The sequence below is a fragment of the Prionailurus bengalensis genome, chromosome B1, assembly GCF_016509475.1.
Source record: "Prionailurus bengalensis isolate Pbe53 chromosome B1, Fcat_Pben_1.1_paternal_pri, whole genome shotgun sequence".
Taxonomy (NCBI): domain Eukaryota; kingdom Metazoa; phylum Chordata; class Mammalia; order Carnivora; family Felidae; genus Prionailurus; species Prionailurus bengalensis.
In genome coordinates, this window is record NC_057344.1 from 141425092 (window position 1) to 141441667 (window position 16576).

Genomic DNA, 16576 nt, shown 5'->3' on the forward strand with positions numbered 1-16576 from the left:
CCAACTGAGCCACCCAGGTGCCCCAAGATATTCATGATTTCAAAGGTCTTTAAGCAGTACGTGCTACAGCAATAATTCCTTTTTCTGTCATTCCAAACCCTGTCCCCTTGCTATCCTGCTTCCTACATACTATGGAATATTTTATAGCAGTGGATCTTTGTCGTAATTTGTTTTCTTTCCCAACACAACCCAAGAGTCATACAGAGTTGTAGTTCACATTGGCCCAAATTCCTTCAGGCTGTAATGAAAGATTTTCTTTGTTCTCCCACATTTGGAAAGGGATTCAGATAACATTTTGTATACTGGAAACTCTACACAAGACATCAATAAACTTGTTAGCCACTCTCTTACTGGAAGATGTGATACCTAAATCTTACTGCTTGTGTAGACCTTCCATGTTACAAAGACTCTAAAAGTATAAGGTGATACCTATCTCAGATTCATTACTTGGGACACTACATACCTATACTGGCAGAGAAAGGAGGTCATTCCTTTTAACATCAAGATAATAACCAGTGTCACAATCCCAAGGCCCAGCCAAATTTCACCAATGTTTACCCTCTTGGGTAGACTAGGCTGTTGCATACATAGCATATTACATAGCATAGCTTCTAACCCAAAGTTTCTATTGCATTCCATTTAAACTAACATTTCAGATCCATGACCTTCGTCACAAGAAGCCAAAGAGGCTTTGTTCTTCTTTAAAAAAAACAAAAACAGAAACCTTGTAGAGAATCTCAGCATTAAGTCTTTTTGGTAATCATAAGCTTGTATAGTTTTATGCTATGAGAGAAACCATTTTAGGTGTGAAGACAAATTCATAAAGACAAAGAACAGCCCATTGCCTAATGTGAGTCAGTTTTTTTTTTTTTTTTTAGTATTTATTTATTTTTGGGAGAGCACAAGCAGGGGAGGGGCAGAGAGAAGGCGACAGAGGATCCAAAGCAGGCTCTGCGAGCCCAGTGTGGGGCTCCAGCTCATGAACCACGAGATCATGACCTGAGCTGAAGTTGGATGCTCAACAGACTGAGCCACCCAGGTTTCCCTATGTGAGTCAGTTCTGCCCTTGCCAGCAGTGGCTGTTCTGCTTGAGGTCTCCTCCACTTTGGTCTTAAGCACCTCTCTGATTAGAGCTCTTCCCCACATAGTCACAGCATTCCTAAAGACCCAGTCACATTCTAATGCCAGTCTAACAAAATATTTTACTCCTCTCTGCAAACAGAGAAAGCTGGGGTTATATTAAATCCAGCCTCTTTGCTCCTGTTTCAACACAAGGGGAGTTTCATAACTGTCTTACAGCCACTGCCCATTGTCCACAAACCCAATGCTAACTGCAAAAACTTTTTTTTTTCAAATTTGTTAATCTCATATTTTATGTAGATATACCCTATCACTGGGCCAGGAAAAAGATGGGTTTGGAATATGCGGTAACACGAGAAAGTAGAACATTTTTCTTTGCTAACAATTCTTGTTTACCCACATGACTGAATCTATGTTTGGTGTTGTTTATGATCATGGACAGCGGAAGAAACAATGAGAGCTTATCACCTTAGTAAGTATAAAAAAAATTATTTGTTCATTCATTGAGAATCTGTTATATGTCATACTATTCCTTTATAATATAGCTGTTATAAACTATGTTGCCCTCTAAACAACTCGGGCATAGAAATGCTTTGGTTCATACCACAAACAAAGTAACTGACTGCCATTTCCCCTTTCTGCATACAACTAGTTACTCTGAAAATTCTTCTTGTTGTTGCCTTACTCTAACTTTAGGTCTAGGATTTAGGATTAAACAGAATCAATCAAACAAACAAATATTACTCATTAATAAAGTGCCGCTTCTTCCCAAATGTATGGGTATAAGAGTCTTCTTCATTTTGTTTTCCTGGACCATGGAAGAGAAAGATGAACAGAAGAGGTTACAATGATAGAGAAATAATTGATGTGTGAGTTTAATTTTGTGTGAGTTGGTCTGTTTTGTCACACCTTCCCTACTTGTTAAGCCTATATTCTAGAAGTCTAGTAAAGACACAATGTTCCTATAGAAGAACATTTTGGTAGTTCATGCCTTTAAAACAGTCAACCAACTGACTGATCTGGATTGTTGTTGTTGTTGTTGTTGTTGTTTTTTGATGTTTATTTATTTTTGAGAGAGAGAGAGCGCGCACAAATGGGGGAGTGGCAGACAGAGAGGGAGACACAGAATTCAAAGCAGGCTCCAGGCTCTGAGCTGTTAGCACAGAGCCGGATGCTAGGCTCGAACCCATGAACCATGAAATCATGACCTGAGCTGAAGTCAGACACTTAAACGACTGAGCCAACCAGACACCCTCTTTTGGATTGTTTTTAAAGCTACACTATCTCAAGGTACATATCCTTATCCACAGAGTGAAGTACAAAATAAAACAGAAATTTCTGAATGGGAATAATACTGGGAAATAACATAGAGAGCTGATCAAAACATCAAGAAACTAAAATCTTATCTTAAATATTAAAAACTTTTTAATAAAAACAGAGCTAGTTGCTAAATTACAGCCCAAAATAGTTGCTATTCAAGCTATGTTTCACAATTCACATGGTTCTAGTAAAGATCTGTGTACCTTCATGGGAAGGAAATACCACATACATAATTTAGATGAGTTAGTTAGATGTAACTAGGAATTGGCTCCTGATACAAGAAAAGAGACTACTTAATTATAACAGAATAAACTTTTTTGGTGTTTGAGTCCCCAGGTAGTGATATGCTAGAAAATTGGAAAGGAAAGTTGTACAAAATATGTAGATAATTCTAGGGCCTATTTCCAGCTTATGCACAAGTGGGACTAATAAAATATGACTTCTCCACACTATCAAAGAAATACCCCAAATCTTGCTTCACCAAGATGGTATAAAAATTTCTTAATTTATCTAGAAATGCAACTCAGGATTTATTGAAACCAGTAACCAAAAGGTTTCACTGCAGACTACTAAGCCAGCTGCAATTTTTACTCAGACCTTTCATTTGTCTTTAAATTTCCCAACTCTCCTCCTCCTCCAGAGAGTCAGCTCCAGAGAAGCTTGCCCTCCTGTCTCTTTATCTGGCTGCCTCTCAAATAAACCCCTTCTTTGCTACATAACTCAATGTCTCAGTGATTGCCTTTGCTGTGCATCTAGCAAATGAACTTGGGTTAATTTACATTACAACAAAGGAAACAATGCAATCAGTGGAGAAGTAGGATTTTTTCCCAATGAATGGTGCTAGATGAACAGAATATCCATACAGGCAAAAAATAAATAAAATAAAATAAAATAAAATAATAAAATAAAATAAAATAAAATAAAATAAAATAAAATAAAATAAAAAACTGAATCTCTACCTCACAACTTACACAGAAATAAATTCAGTGGACTGCATATCTAAACATAAAATGTAAAACAATAAGACTTTCAGAAGAAAACATAAAAGAACATCCCTGTAACCTAACAGTAGGCAACGATTTCTTAAACAGGACACAGAAAGCACTAACCATGAAATCTAAAAACTGGACAAATTGAACTACATTAAAATTCCAGCTGGGTGTCAAAAATCACAATTAAGAGAGTGAAAAATCAACCAATAGAGTAGGATGCTATACACCATAATGCATCTGACAAAGGATATCCTTATCCAGAATGTATATAACATATTATATGTTATATATATATATATATATATATATATATATATATATATATGGGGGAGGAATAGAGAAAGGAGATCGAGGATCTGAAGCAGTCTCTGCACCTACAGCAGCGAGCCCAATGTGGAGCTTGAACTCACAAACTGCGAGATCATGACCTGAGCCAAAGTTGGATGCTCAACTGACTGAGCCACCCAGGTGCCCCCGCCTCAGAATACATATTTTCAAAAACTATTAAACATAACAGCAAGTGTTTCGCGAGGATATGGGCATGCAAACTCGTGCAGCCACTGTGGAAACAAATATGGAATTTTCTCAAAAAATTAAAAATAGGGGCATCTGGGTAGCTCAGCTCAGGTCATACCCCCATCAGGCTCAGCAATGGGCATGGAGCCTGCTTAAGATTCTTTCTCTCCCCCTCTGCCTCTCTCCTGCTCCTGTGTGCTTTCTCTCTCTCTCAAAAAAAAAAAATTACAAATAGAATTACTCTTATGAACTAGTAATCACACTACTGGATATTTACCCCCCCCCCAGAAAAATAATTCAAAGGTTTAAATGCACCCCTATGTTTATAGCAGCATTATTTACAATAGCCAAATTATGGCAGCAGCCCAAGTATCTATTTATAGATGATTGGATAAAGAAGATGTGGTATATATACACAATGGAATATTATTCAGCCATAAAAAGAATGAAATCTTGCCATTTGCAACAACATGGATGGAGCTAGAGTATAATGCTAACCAAAATAATTCCAGGCAGAGGAAGATAAATACTATATGATTTCATTAATATATGGCATTTAAGAAATAAAACAAATGAGAAAAAAATAGATAAACCAAGAAACAGACTCTTAACTGTAGAGAACAATCTGATGGTTATTGGGGAATGCGGATGGGTTAAATAAGTGGTAAGGATTAAGGAGTGTACTGGGTGATGTAAGGAATTGTTGAATTACTATATTGTACACCCAAAACTAATATTACATTGTATGTTAAGTATATTGGAATTTAACATCAAAAAACTATTAAGTATTAATGAGCTAAAGACATACAACTCAATAGAAAAATGAAGAAAAGACTTGAATAGTCACTTCATAAAAAAGAACAGAGAATGGCTAATAAAGATGTAAAAAAAAAGGTGTTCAACTTCTTTAGTCATCAGGGAAATGCAAAAGAAAACCACAATGTAATACCACTAACCACACACAAGCAATAAAATAAAACCGTGCCCCATTGGGTTAATGAGGTTGAAACCAGCAGAAAGTTTAAAGCTTGTTTTTCAGAGAACTGTTTCTCCCTAATCAGCTATTGTGTCTTTTCAGACTCCATTAACAAATCCACTAGCTGTCTCTAAGCAAGCCTGGACTCAATCAAGGTCAACTGATATGGTTCCAGCCTAGGAACAAGCAAGGCCCTGCATTTCTTACCTGAAATAAGAAGCCCCAAACCCACCTAGTTTACACCTGCTGTCAGAGGATGCTGATAGCCTTTCTTCTTGTGTTAAGATAACATCATGAGCTCAGGGGCTGAATTTAGCCTTCTGACGTCTCCACTCCCAAAGTGAACATGGAATGTATCCTACATATATGTTTGCTCAATGCACATGCTCCACCTTTCCTCATGTTTCTCCACACTTTTTATCAATATGTATAAATCTCAATCCCTATGATTATTAAAAAACAAAACCAAACAAAAAACAAACAAAAAATTTGTTCTTTCCCCCTTGGTGAAGCACTTTTGAGGTTTGTCCTCCTAGCTTCTGTTCAGCTACTTCTCCAATAAGCTCTCCTTGCTGCATACCTGATATCTCAGTGTTTGGCTTTCCTTCACATAGGTCAGACAGATTTGGGTTCAGTTACAGAGCAACCACCTTGGAAAATTGCTTAACATTATTTATAGAAGTTGAACATCATAATATCTTCTGACCCAGTAATTCTAATCCTGGATAAATATGCATGTTTCTACAAAAGGCATGTTCCAGAACGTTTAGTTACAATTACTATTTTCCCAAATTGGAAATAACACAAACTGTCATCAACGGTAGAGGTGATATATTTAGGCAATGGAATATCAGACAGGAAAGAATATGAAAAACTCCCAACTACACACAAGTAGCTGAAACAAGTATAAGTTGGGCAGGGAGGGGGTACCTCAACACAAAAAGAGTGTATGCGCCATGATTCCATTTATACAGAAACTGTTAGAAATCTAGGTGATGGTTACTTTTGGGACACTGGATCAGAGTACTGGAAGGGGATCTGAGTGGGTATTTCTGGGGTGTGTGCAATGTTCTGGTTCTCGATCTATATTCTGGTTATATGGATTTATTCAGTTCGTCAAAGTTTACCCATATGTATCCAAAAGAAGAAATTGAAAATTGAAACAAATAAAAGAATAGTTGCAGCGACAGTCCAAACGTTGCATTTTAAAACCAAGGAGATCCTAATAAACTGCACATCCCCACCCCCTAAGCCTTGCGCGCGCATCAGGAATATAACGTGAAAACCTCATTGGCTGGGACTAGGTGGCGCACTTCGAAAGCCGCGTCTTAGCACCGCCCCTTCCGTCTCCAGGGTGTCCTGCCTTCCCGACAGCCAGCGTCCGTGTCGTCCAGTCCTACGACTTCGGCTCCCTGGACTCAAGTCCTTGAGGCAAAAAGTGACTCTTGCGCTTGGTGGCAGCCTCTTTTCGGTGACCACCATCTAACTCCCATTTGCTACCCGCCGCCATTATGAACATCCGCAATGCTCGGCCAGACGACCTGATTAACATGCAACACTGCAACCTTCTTTGCCTTCCCGAGAACTACCAGATGAAATACTATTTCTACCATGGCCTTTCCTGGCCCCAGCTTTCTTACATTGCTGAGGACGAGGACGGGAAGATTGTGGGCTATGTCCTGGCCAAAATGGAGGAGGACCCAGATGATGTCCCCCATGGACATATCACCTCACTGGCTGTGAAGCGATCGCACCGGCGCCTTGGCCTGGCCCAGAAGCTGATGGACCAGGCCTCTCGGGCCATGATCGAGAACTTTAGCGCCAAGTACGTGTCCCTGCACGTCAGGAAGAGTAACCGAGCAGCCTTGCACCTCTATTCTAACACCCTCAACTTCCAGGTTAGTGAGGTGGAACCCAAATACTATGCAGATGGGGAAGATGCTTATGCTATGAAAAGGGATCTCTCGCACATGGCCAATGAGCTGAGAAGGCAGCCAGAGCTGAAGGAGAAGGGCAGGTACGTGGTACTGGGCTCCAAGGAAAACCAGGAAACCCGGGGAAGCACACTTCCTAGTTCTGAAGAGGATGGTGAGGAGGAGAAGATCCCAGCCGCTGATGATAATAGCAATGACCACAAGGAACCCAGCGAGTCCATGGAGAGCACCGATGCCCAGAACAGCTCAGAAGATTGAGTCTACTTCCTAGAACCTGCTTAAGGTATTCTGTTTTCCCTGATCCAATCCCTTGCTACCCTAAATACCGTGGCCTGCCCTATCCCATCCTACCCCATCGCATCCCAGTCCTGCTGGACCACCTGGTGACCTTGAGGAAGAGTATAGACTGGGTTAGAGCAAACTCATTGCTCACTACTGGAAGTTAATAGGACTCCCATTCATACACTAAAAGTAGATTAAATTCAGTAAAAGAAACCAACATTTTCCCTGCTTTTTTGGTGTGAATTACATTTCAGGGTGTCCACATAGTTGGTGGAAGAAATTTCTTCTTTATGGAATTACAGGTAATAAATGCAGAATGAATAATAGGACTATAAAATCACTGTTTTGCAACTCTTGATGAAATAATAGATCTAGCCCACTGTCATCAGTGGCTAACACTATTAGGTGAAAGTTGAAGCCACTTTGTCATTATGAATCAGACTGACAACACTTGAAGTCACTGGGCAAGTATAACATCACTAAAAGAGTGCCTGACAAGTGTCATATGTCTCCTAACGCAATAGTAAGTGCACAGTAATACCTGTGAAATATTCTTGCCCAAAGAAAATTTTATGTGTGAGCATGTGCGTGTGACATTAATCTTGAATACAAACAAGGCTTTAGATCTAACTATCATTTTTATAAGAAAGAAAAAAAAAAAAAAAGACAGGGACATTAAACCTTGCCATGATGCAATCAGCCAAATCCAGAGTGAGACAATTTTTACAGAACAAATGACCTGGTTTCTCCAATAAACAAAATGTCATTTTTTAAAAGGGAGGAGGAATTTGTTAAAATATATTAACCAAATGCTACTGTTGTGGACATTGTTTGGGTCCTGATTTAAACAAGTCGAATACAAGACATTTTGAGACAGCCAAGCAAAATTTGAACACGGGCTGTGTTATTAAGGAATGGTCAATGATTTTGTTTGGTGAGCTAACTGGTATTGTATTTTTTTAAGTCTTTATCTGTTAGAGATACATACTGAAATAATTTGAAGTGAAAGAATAGGAGGTCTCAGATCTACTTTAAAATATTCCAGCAAAAAAAAAGAAGAGGAAAAAAGTTGGGGGGCAAGAAATGTATAAAATAAGAATGGCAACATATGATCATTCTTGAGGTTGCCAATAGGTACTTGAGGGGTTCATTGTGCTATTCTTTACTCTTTCGAATGTGTGAAAAGTGACATAAAAATTTCAAAGAACCAAAATTATTGTACTTTCTTATACATGTTAGTACTAATACAAAGCAGCCACTAAAAAGTAGTTTTAAAAGACTATTTCATTTCCCTCAGGAACTTTCTAACACCCTAAGAATTTCAAGGATCAGTGAGCTACTGTCAATGTAGAAGCTTTAAATTCTAAACACAGTCACCTTACCCTTACATGTGGAAAAGGCAACTTTCTCATAACAAAGCCCAGTCATGAGTGATAGACATTACATATAGTTAAAATAAATGCTGTTTGATTTACTCATCCATAAAAATTTTTACTTGCCAGGGCATGAGGCTTGGAGTTGGTATACAATTATGATCTGGACAGGTTGATGTTTACATCACATAACACTTAAAAATAAATGCATTCTATTTTTTTATACATTTTAATGCTGAAAGCCAAACTGTATTGCACACTAACCCTATTTTATTTTCATTCATGTGGTTCCATAGGTTATAAAAATTTGTTTAAAAAAGAGTCTCTCCTCAGAGGAGTCTTTGCATCTGGCTTTTAACAACCTGAATGTTTCAAAACGACTGATTCATTTAGTCTAAGGTTAAGATAAAGGCAGCAAAACAGTCTAAAAGGGAAGGTAAAATTAAACAAAACTTAATTTCTTAAGAGAAGTGTTGTCAGATTTTTATCTGCCTTAAGAACCCTGAAGGAGGTGGGGGTTTAGTTAAATAAGTGATGGAGATTAAGGAGTGCACTTGGCATAATGAGCACCGGGTGATGTAATGAAGTGTTGAATTGCTATACTGTGTACCTGAAACTCATATAACACTGTATGTGAACTAACTGCAATTAAAATAAATACTTAAAATCAGGGGAAAAAAAACCCTCTGAAGGGTTCTGTCAAGACTATTCTAATTCAACAAGCCTTTTAAAAAATTACCAATTTTCAAATTCCTGTATGGAAGGACTTATATAATATTGATCTCATCTTTGTGGTACTGGCTTCTCTTCACTTGTTACCCTGCAGCTAAGAAGGATTTTAAGTGGAACAGAGCTAGTTGAAGATAGCTTTAAAAAACTAAATTATATATATTCATATATAAAGGATTTATATTTGTTTAATTTTCATGTTATTTAGATTTTTATTACATATATTTACATTTATATTTCTATGCATATAGTTTGATGAATTCAAAAGTACTTACTATGAGAAACAAAAATGACTGTCACCCTAATAGGGGACAAGAAAAAATAAATATGAAATAAGAAAATTATTGTGTGACAATTCTAAATCTCAGGGTCCAAATTCAGGCATAATTGAAATGTTTCTTTTTTTTTTTTTTTAATTTTTTTTTTTCAACGTTTATTTATTTTTGGGACAGAGAGAGACAGAGCATGAACGGGGGAGGGGCAGAGAGAGAGGGAGACACAGAATCGGAAACAGGCTCCAGGCTCTGAGCCATCAGCCCAGAGCCTGACGCGGGGCTCGAACTCACGGACTGCGAGATCATGACCTGGTTGAAGTCGGACGCTTAACCGACTGCGCCACCCAGGCGCCCCTGAAATGTTTCTTTATGTTACTGTTATTAAACTTTATTTCTAAGTTCAAGGAGATGTTTCCTGCACTTGGCATCATTATCCTTCTAAGTTGATATTTGCTGAGTCATCTTCATGGACCCCATCAATCTTTGGCCCTCACTATATACTTCAAAGTCCTTTCTACCCAGAGGCCTCTTAAGGTCTCTACACTCTCTGTCATGTTTGGGCCATTTTCCTAGCACAAGGATTAGTCTACATAGGCTAACTGTTCTAAAAAAAAAAAATAACCTGCAGTCTCAGTAAGTTAACAGAATACCAGCTTATTTCTCACATCTTAGTCCAATGTAGGTCATCAGTGCGATTGGGATATGAAAGGGAGAGGAAAAAAGAGACTCCTGAATAACTGTAAAGCTATTCAGGAATCCATCTAGAACAATTGTTCGTAACTTTTTTTGTTCCATAGCCTCCTTTGGCGATCTGGTGAAGCCTAGGGATCCCTTCTAATAAAACTGTTTTTTAAAGACATACAAATTATATGGGATTTCAAAGGAAACCACTTTTATTGAAATACAGTTAGCAAACTCTGTTTAAATAAATTTATTCCCATATGAAATTTAAATATCAAGCAGTGGGTCTCATTATGTTACTTCAATGAGAGTTTAGTTGTAGATGATATTTTGAGATACCTTCAACAGCTGTAATATAATTCAAAAATACCTATGGTTTAGGTGTTCTGGTCGGTGACAAAGCCACACGTAATGCTGGTACTGCTATGCATTGGTGCCTACATTCATAATAGAAGGAAATGCTAAATTTCGTTAAAGGTTGATGAAAATACAGGGATTTTTTTGTTCCAGATCCAAGGTCATCATCTCCTAAATTCTATTATTAAATCTCAGATCAAGAAACCCTGATTCAGTGACTCTGCCATTTTCTAGAATCATGTGTCCACTCCGGGTTTACACACATTCAGCTTGCAGATAGGGGAAGAGAATTTACACAGAGGTTTATGTAGGTTTTAAAAGTCTGTACCACTTTTCTAACTAACTGCAGGGGAAGCTAGGAAATGTAGTTTAGCTGTGTGCCCAGGAGGAAAAATAATGACTTCTGGTAATGAGACAGCATAGTTTCTGCAACAGTGGGAAACATCCTAGTGGTGCTGTGGAGTATGAGAAATTCTGCTTCCCCGCAGAGCTTGGGAACATTCTGCTGCTCCCTCTCCAAAATGTGGCCCAGGGAACTCTTGAGGCCACCCAGTGCTACCTGCTTAGTCGCATGACACGTGTTTTCTGCTCTTGTACAAACTTGGGCGTGGGAAACTGGGATTCTGCCACCTTGCTGCTTTTATGCCTCTCATTAAAGCCTGGAAGAAATGCCCCTTCTATTCTGAGATCCCTTAAACTGCCTAAAATCTCAGTTATCATCCTACTCAACAGGGTCTCACTAGTATATACACTTAGTTGTCTGAATGGGAAAAGCCTGTGAGGACAGAAAGAACAGGAAGAAAAAAATTTAAAGGTTAATTATCCTGCCACAGTTATGGCACACCCTCTTGTGGAGCTGGAGTTCAAATACCTACGGAATAAAGTCGTGAAAGAATAACTTTCCATTTTCCTTTATCTCCTCCGTTGGTCTAGGCAACAGAAATGGTTAAAGTTAGAAGTGATGGTGAATAGGGCAATTGGTAAAGGAGACTGAATGTCTTCATGTACAAAGTAATAAAACTTACTGCTAAAAATATGAGAACTCACTATGTTGTAGATACTATTCTAGGGAGTGTCTATGAATGCTCTCATTTAATCTTCATAACATCCCCAGAAGTAGGTACTATTACTCCACTTTATAGATGAGGGCTGCATGTCTTACAGATAATAAGTGGAGAACAGGGACACAAACCACGGTAGTGAGATTCCGTGATGGTCGGATTAAATGAGACAGTTCCTGTAAATTGCTTAGCACAATACCTCACATACAAATATTCTGTAAATTTTAGCTCTTAATATAATCTGTAGTAATAGGAACCATTCAACCTCTTTCCTTTTCTTTTCCACAGTAATCATATGATAGACTGGTGTGTGAGCAGCAACAGTTTGCAATCTTGGAAGGGAGATGCATCTTAATGATTAAAATAGCTTTCACTGACAAGCTGAATGTCAAAGCATTCAGCTGAATCAATGCTAATCAACAGCAAAGTTTCTAGGGAGCCATAGCAATGAAGACAGGTCAGTTCAAAACATGCTAGTTGAGGCAGGAATGCCATCAAGCTGATGCTTATCTCCTGACAAGAAATATGTGCTTGATGATTAATAAAAAAGAAAAAAAAATGCAAAAATCTCAAAATTTTCCATTGACTTGGCAATATTGAGTTAGCCAGGGTTACTTCAGTGACTCTCCTTTCTGGTTTATTCTTTCTGTCGCTAAGCTGTCATCCTAACAAAAAGTTGTTAAATGTTCACATGAGCATTCACTGAAATAGACTGTTCTTAATTTTACCAGACAACTAATTATAACTGGAATGATATAATGAAATATGGAAGAAAGTTAGAGACTGACAGGTCTGGTAAATTCCTAGTATAACCTTACCCCAGATATGCCAGAAACCATAGATTTCAATGCAAATGCACTCTATGAAGATAAAGAGGGGGTTGGGAAGAGATAAAATATTGTTTTTGAAATACTAATCAGATAGATACAATTTGTTGAATTATTTATAATCTCTAACAATGTCACTTTTCAGTCAGTGAATGATGTATATTTAGGGTGAATGAAATACCAACTTTGTCAGGGGTAACTGATAAAAGCAGAGGTTTTTCCTAAATTCTGTACTCTATCTGTGCTCCAGTATATAAATTCTAATGAGCTTTATGGTAAAAGATACAAGGAAGAGATGATATGTGAATGGCAGTGGTTCTAGGAACCAGAGGAACAAACGCAAAAATGCAGAATGAAAACATTCTGCAATGCTTTTCTATGGACTAATATCCTCAAAACATCATAGGTGTTTTTTTTTAATTTCTTTAAGCAAAGCATAAAAGTAAAGCATAAGTTCTGTTTTGGGTTCATAAAATCTTGTTAATAATTAAAATATTTCTCAGGCTTCCATTGCCCACCTTTAAGAAATCCTGGATATGTAAAAATTTGAACTTTAATAAGCTCAATTCAGGGCTTTAATATTCATATTTTAAAAAGAATCATTATAAAAAATGTCTGTACCATTAAACAGCAAACTACCCTAGGGCATTTATTATTTCGTTATTTGACTTTTAAAATTTAACTTCTTAAAATGATCAAGCAGTACTTACTGAGAAAATTAAAACAACTATGTAATATTTGGTTTTTGTATAACTACCTTTGCATGCCTATCTTAATTCTATTTGAAACACATTGAAAAAGGTAATGATAATAGTCTTTCTGACCCATTCTCTCACATCTTCTTATTTTTCTATTACAGTAAATACACTTTAAAAAAAAATAAGATCTTTGTATTGTGTGCCTCTGACTGTCCTGCAACTTGATTTACTGTTGTTATTCTAGAAACTGACTGTTCTGTAAGTATGAGTTTGTGGAAAACAAAATGCTTTTTAACTTCTCTGTGCATCCGAGCCTTTATGTTCTTATTTTTATTTTATAGACGAGAAAAATGCACCTTTCTTGTTGTAACGTCCCATTGTTTTGTTGGCAGCCATTCAGCAATGGGCAGCAATACTCAACTAGCTTTTCTTTAACTTATATATTCCGTTCACATATCCTATACACCTTTCTACCTTACTAAGGATAGGGTCCATGTCTCATTTATCTTTGTTTCCTAAACTCTTGGCACATTATTCATTCATGGTAGGTCCTCAGTAAATATTCATTGAAGGAAGGAAGGAAGGAAGGAAACTCCCAAATTACCTCTGCAGTAATTTTAAAAAGGAAAGTAGGGAAAAGGTATAAAAGGTCCTACTTCCTATTACCTAATATAATTAGGACACCTTAAGGTTATGAATAAAGAGACATAATGGATATTTTGGTTTCATCTCCAGGCCTCACAGAGAGAAAATGTGACTTATAGAATCAGACACATTGTATCTAGCTTATCAAGAGCTAAAAAAGGCCTCTCCTTTCTTAAGAATTGAAATACATTTCTTTTTGAGTGGAGTAGGATGGGCTAGAATTTGAAGATGCCAAGAAAAAGCATCTTGGTTTCTTTAGGTTTAAAATAGGATTTTGCAGGGTGTTTCAGTGTTCTCCCTCTTCCCCGTTCTCCTGGAAGAAGTGGCTTTTAGGTGTCAGGAAAAGTTCATGTGTCCTCATGGCCGAGAGGGGAGAGAGCCCCAGATCCCTGTGTGGATCTCTGTGCTGTCATCTAAATTCTCACTGGCATGACGGAGATAGATGTAGTCTAAACGGGTTACTGGTACCTTATTGGTCTGCTGCTAAAGCCAGTATTTTATTCTTTTAGAGTGGTTAAAACCTGTAGCCCTCTCTTGCTCACCTGCTTTCTTCTCACTTCTCAACAGCATTGCAGTTCCTCGTGTCTCAGCCACGCCTGCTCTGAGCCCTGGCTCAGCCTATATGCTCTGCAGCACCTTTTCTGGGGTCATCTCACAGTGACCCCAATGGCTTCTCACTCTCAACAACCTTCCACATATCCCACGGGGATTATAAAGGAACACCTGGATACCAGAGCCTCCTGCACAAGAGCCAAGAAAGTTTGAGGCCTCCCATCACGGAACCTTCTTTGGCCGCCTCACACCATGCCGCCGTTTTACTCTGTTTGTTGTAGTCCTGTGCTGGGTGTGGTTGTCTAGCAATGTTGCCTCTTCCTGGAATGCTAAACAGGAAGCCCCTCTGCTTTCAGTTTTTGCCACTATTTATCTGGGTTCTCATCCTAGAGGGGGCCATCAGAACCATCAAGTCAGACCTCGTGCCCCTTTCCTCTTCTTTCTTCCTCTTTGCTGGAAGAAGTATTCTGTTTTCTCTTCTTTTCTCTGGGAACTCGTCCTCTGTCATACCCTTCCATTTCTTGAGGAGGTATTCTCCTTTCCAGTGGGAGAAAGTCATGAGCAAGGGCCTCTACAATGTAATCAGAACTTGGAGATATTAAGAAAAGGACAACCAGTAATTAAATTGTAATATCTGATCTCCTTGTTTGTGTCAATTTGGTTTTCTTATTAATGACATAACTTGCCATTTACTGAGTGCCAATGATATTCAGGCAATGCTAGGATTCTTATTAATGACATATTTAATTTTCTCAGCAACCTTACAAGGTAGGCTTATTATTCCTGTTTTATAGATGAGGAAACTGAAACTCAAAGAAGCAAAGTAAATATCTAGGATCTGAACCTGAGTCTATTTGAATTCAAGGCCAAACTTCCTTTCACTTTCCTATTACTACTCTTTGCATTTTATTTATAAAAGTGTGAAAACTATAGCAAAAAAAGAAAATCTATGGTTTAAAATGTTCTGTTGACTTGATCCATGGCAACTATATGTCGTTTGTAAATATTTGTATATAATCCACCGTTATAATTCTGTTTTACTCTTTTTCTCCAGTAAAAATAAGTGAAGACAAAGTACTTTGACCTCTGCAGTATAAGTCACCAGATAAATACAGAGTTACCATTACTTAACGTTGCTCTTATATCCCTGAATGTGAATTACCATAGTATATAACATTTCCTATGTTTAAATTTTTATGAAAACCAGTGTATATGGTTTTAAGTCAAATCCTTGACATTAACCATCTGATGACAAGAAATAAATCTGTTCTCTGTAATCATAATCAGCCCTGCTAAGCACTTCTTACAAATCTGCCCCAATGCACTCTAAGAATGCTTACCTAATAGTAAATGATTGCCTGAGGCAAATAAAAGTTTTTTCCCTACACAATAAGGATTTGCTATTTCCTGTGGTAATACAAACCTCTCATCTATCTTTCCATTTTTCCTTTTTTTCTTTTTAATTTTCTCTCCCAGCTCTAAAACTATTCCTTCCCCTCAAGCATGTGTTTATCTCTTTATTTTTAAATATTGCAGCTTTCTAACATCTGTCTCTAGGGCAGCATAATCTTACTGATGAAATATTCCATGTTTTCCTTGAGCCCTTGTCAATATGTCTTCGTGTTAACAGCTTAGCAGATGGAGAAACAGAAGGAGTAGCCTCAGCTTACCTGAATGATTTCTCTCCAGCACCAGGCACATTACTGTCTGTATTAACTTGATGATAGGAATTGGAGTAATTGGAAAATAAGAAATGATATCTGAGTTTTGCAGTGTTATTTACTAAAACTATTGGCTGCTTTTCTTTGTTACCATTATATCCTTTTTCCCAGTCTCCTACCAAAAGAAGGCAGAATTATAGCAACTACCTAGTTTGAACTGTGCTTATGTAGATAATGAAAGTAAAATAAACAATAATACTAATATTGCTTTGGATGTAAATTAGCATGTTCCCAAGTGGTTCCAGAGTAATAATGGTGATTTAGCAGCAGCAGCAGCTTTCTGGAACACTGAAACGGAGGGAACCTGTGACACTTCTGTTTGTAATAACATTGTTCTTCTTGCGTAGAACAAATTTTTGTCGTTTTTTAAATGGGCTGACTTCTTTTACTTAAATACAATCCTAGAAAGACATCAGCAAGACTTTGAAGCAAGGATGTAGGGTAGTTAATGGTGAGCACCGTTGTACTAGCTGCAGAGAATGACCCACACCCTCTCCTTTACTTGGAAGAACCTACTGGGTGGGCTCAGGTCTGTCAGAAAATTATTAAGAAATATT

General features: G+C 37.7%; 1 protein-coding gene across 1 annotated transcript; it reads left to right on the forward strand.

Moving 5' to 3' along the window:
* The first annotated feature begins 6237 nt into the window (after nt 1-6237).
* NAA11 (N-alpha-acetyltransferase 11, NatA catalytic subunit) lies at nt 6238-14936 on the forward strand. The gene is made up of 2 exons (XM_043572388.1): nt 6238-7101; nt 14314-14936. Exon 1 carries the CDS (start codon nt 6396-6398, stop codon nt 7074-7076), a length of 681 nt encoding a protein of 226 aa, XP_043428323.1. The 5' UTR covers nt 6238-6395; the 3' UTR covers nt 7077-7101; nt 14314-14936.
* The last annotated feature ends 1640 nt before the right edge of the window (nt 14937-16576 follow it).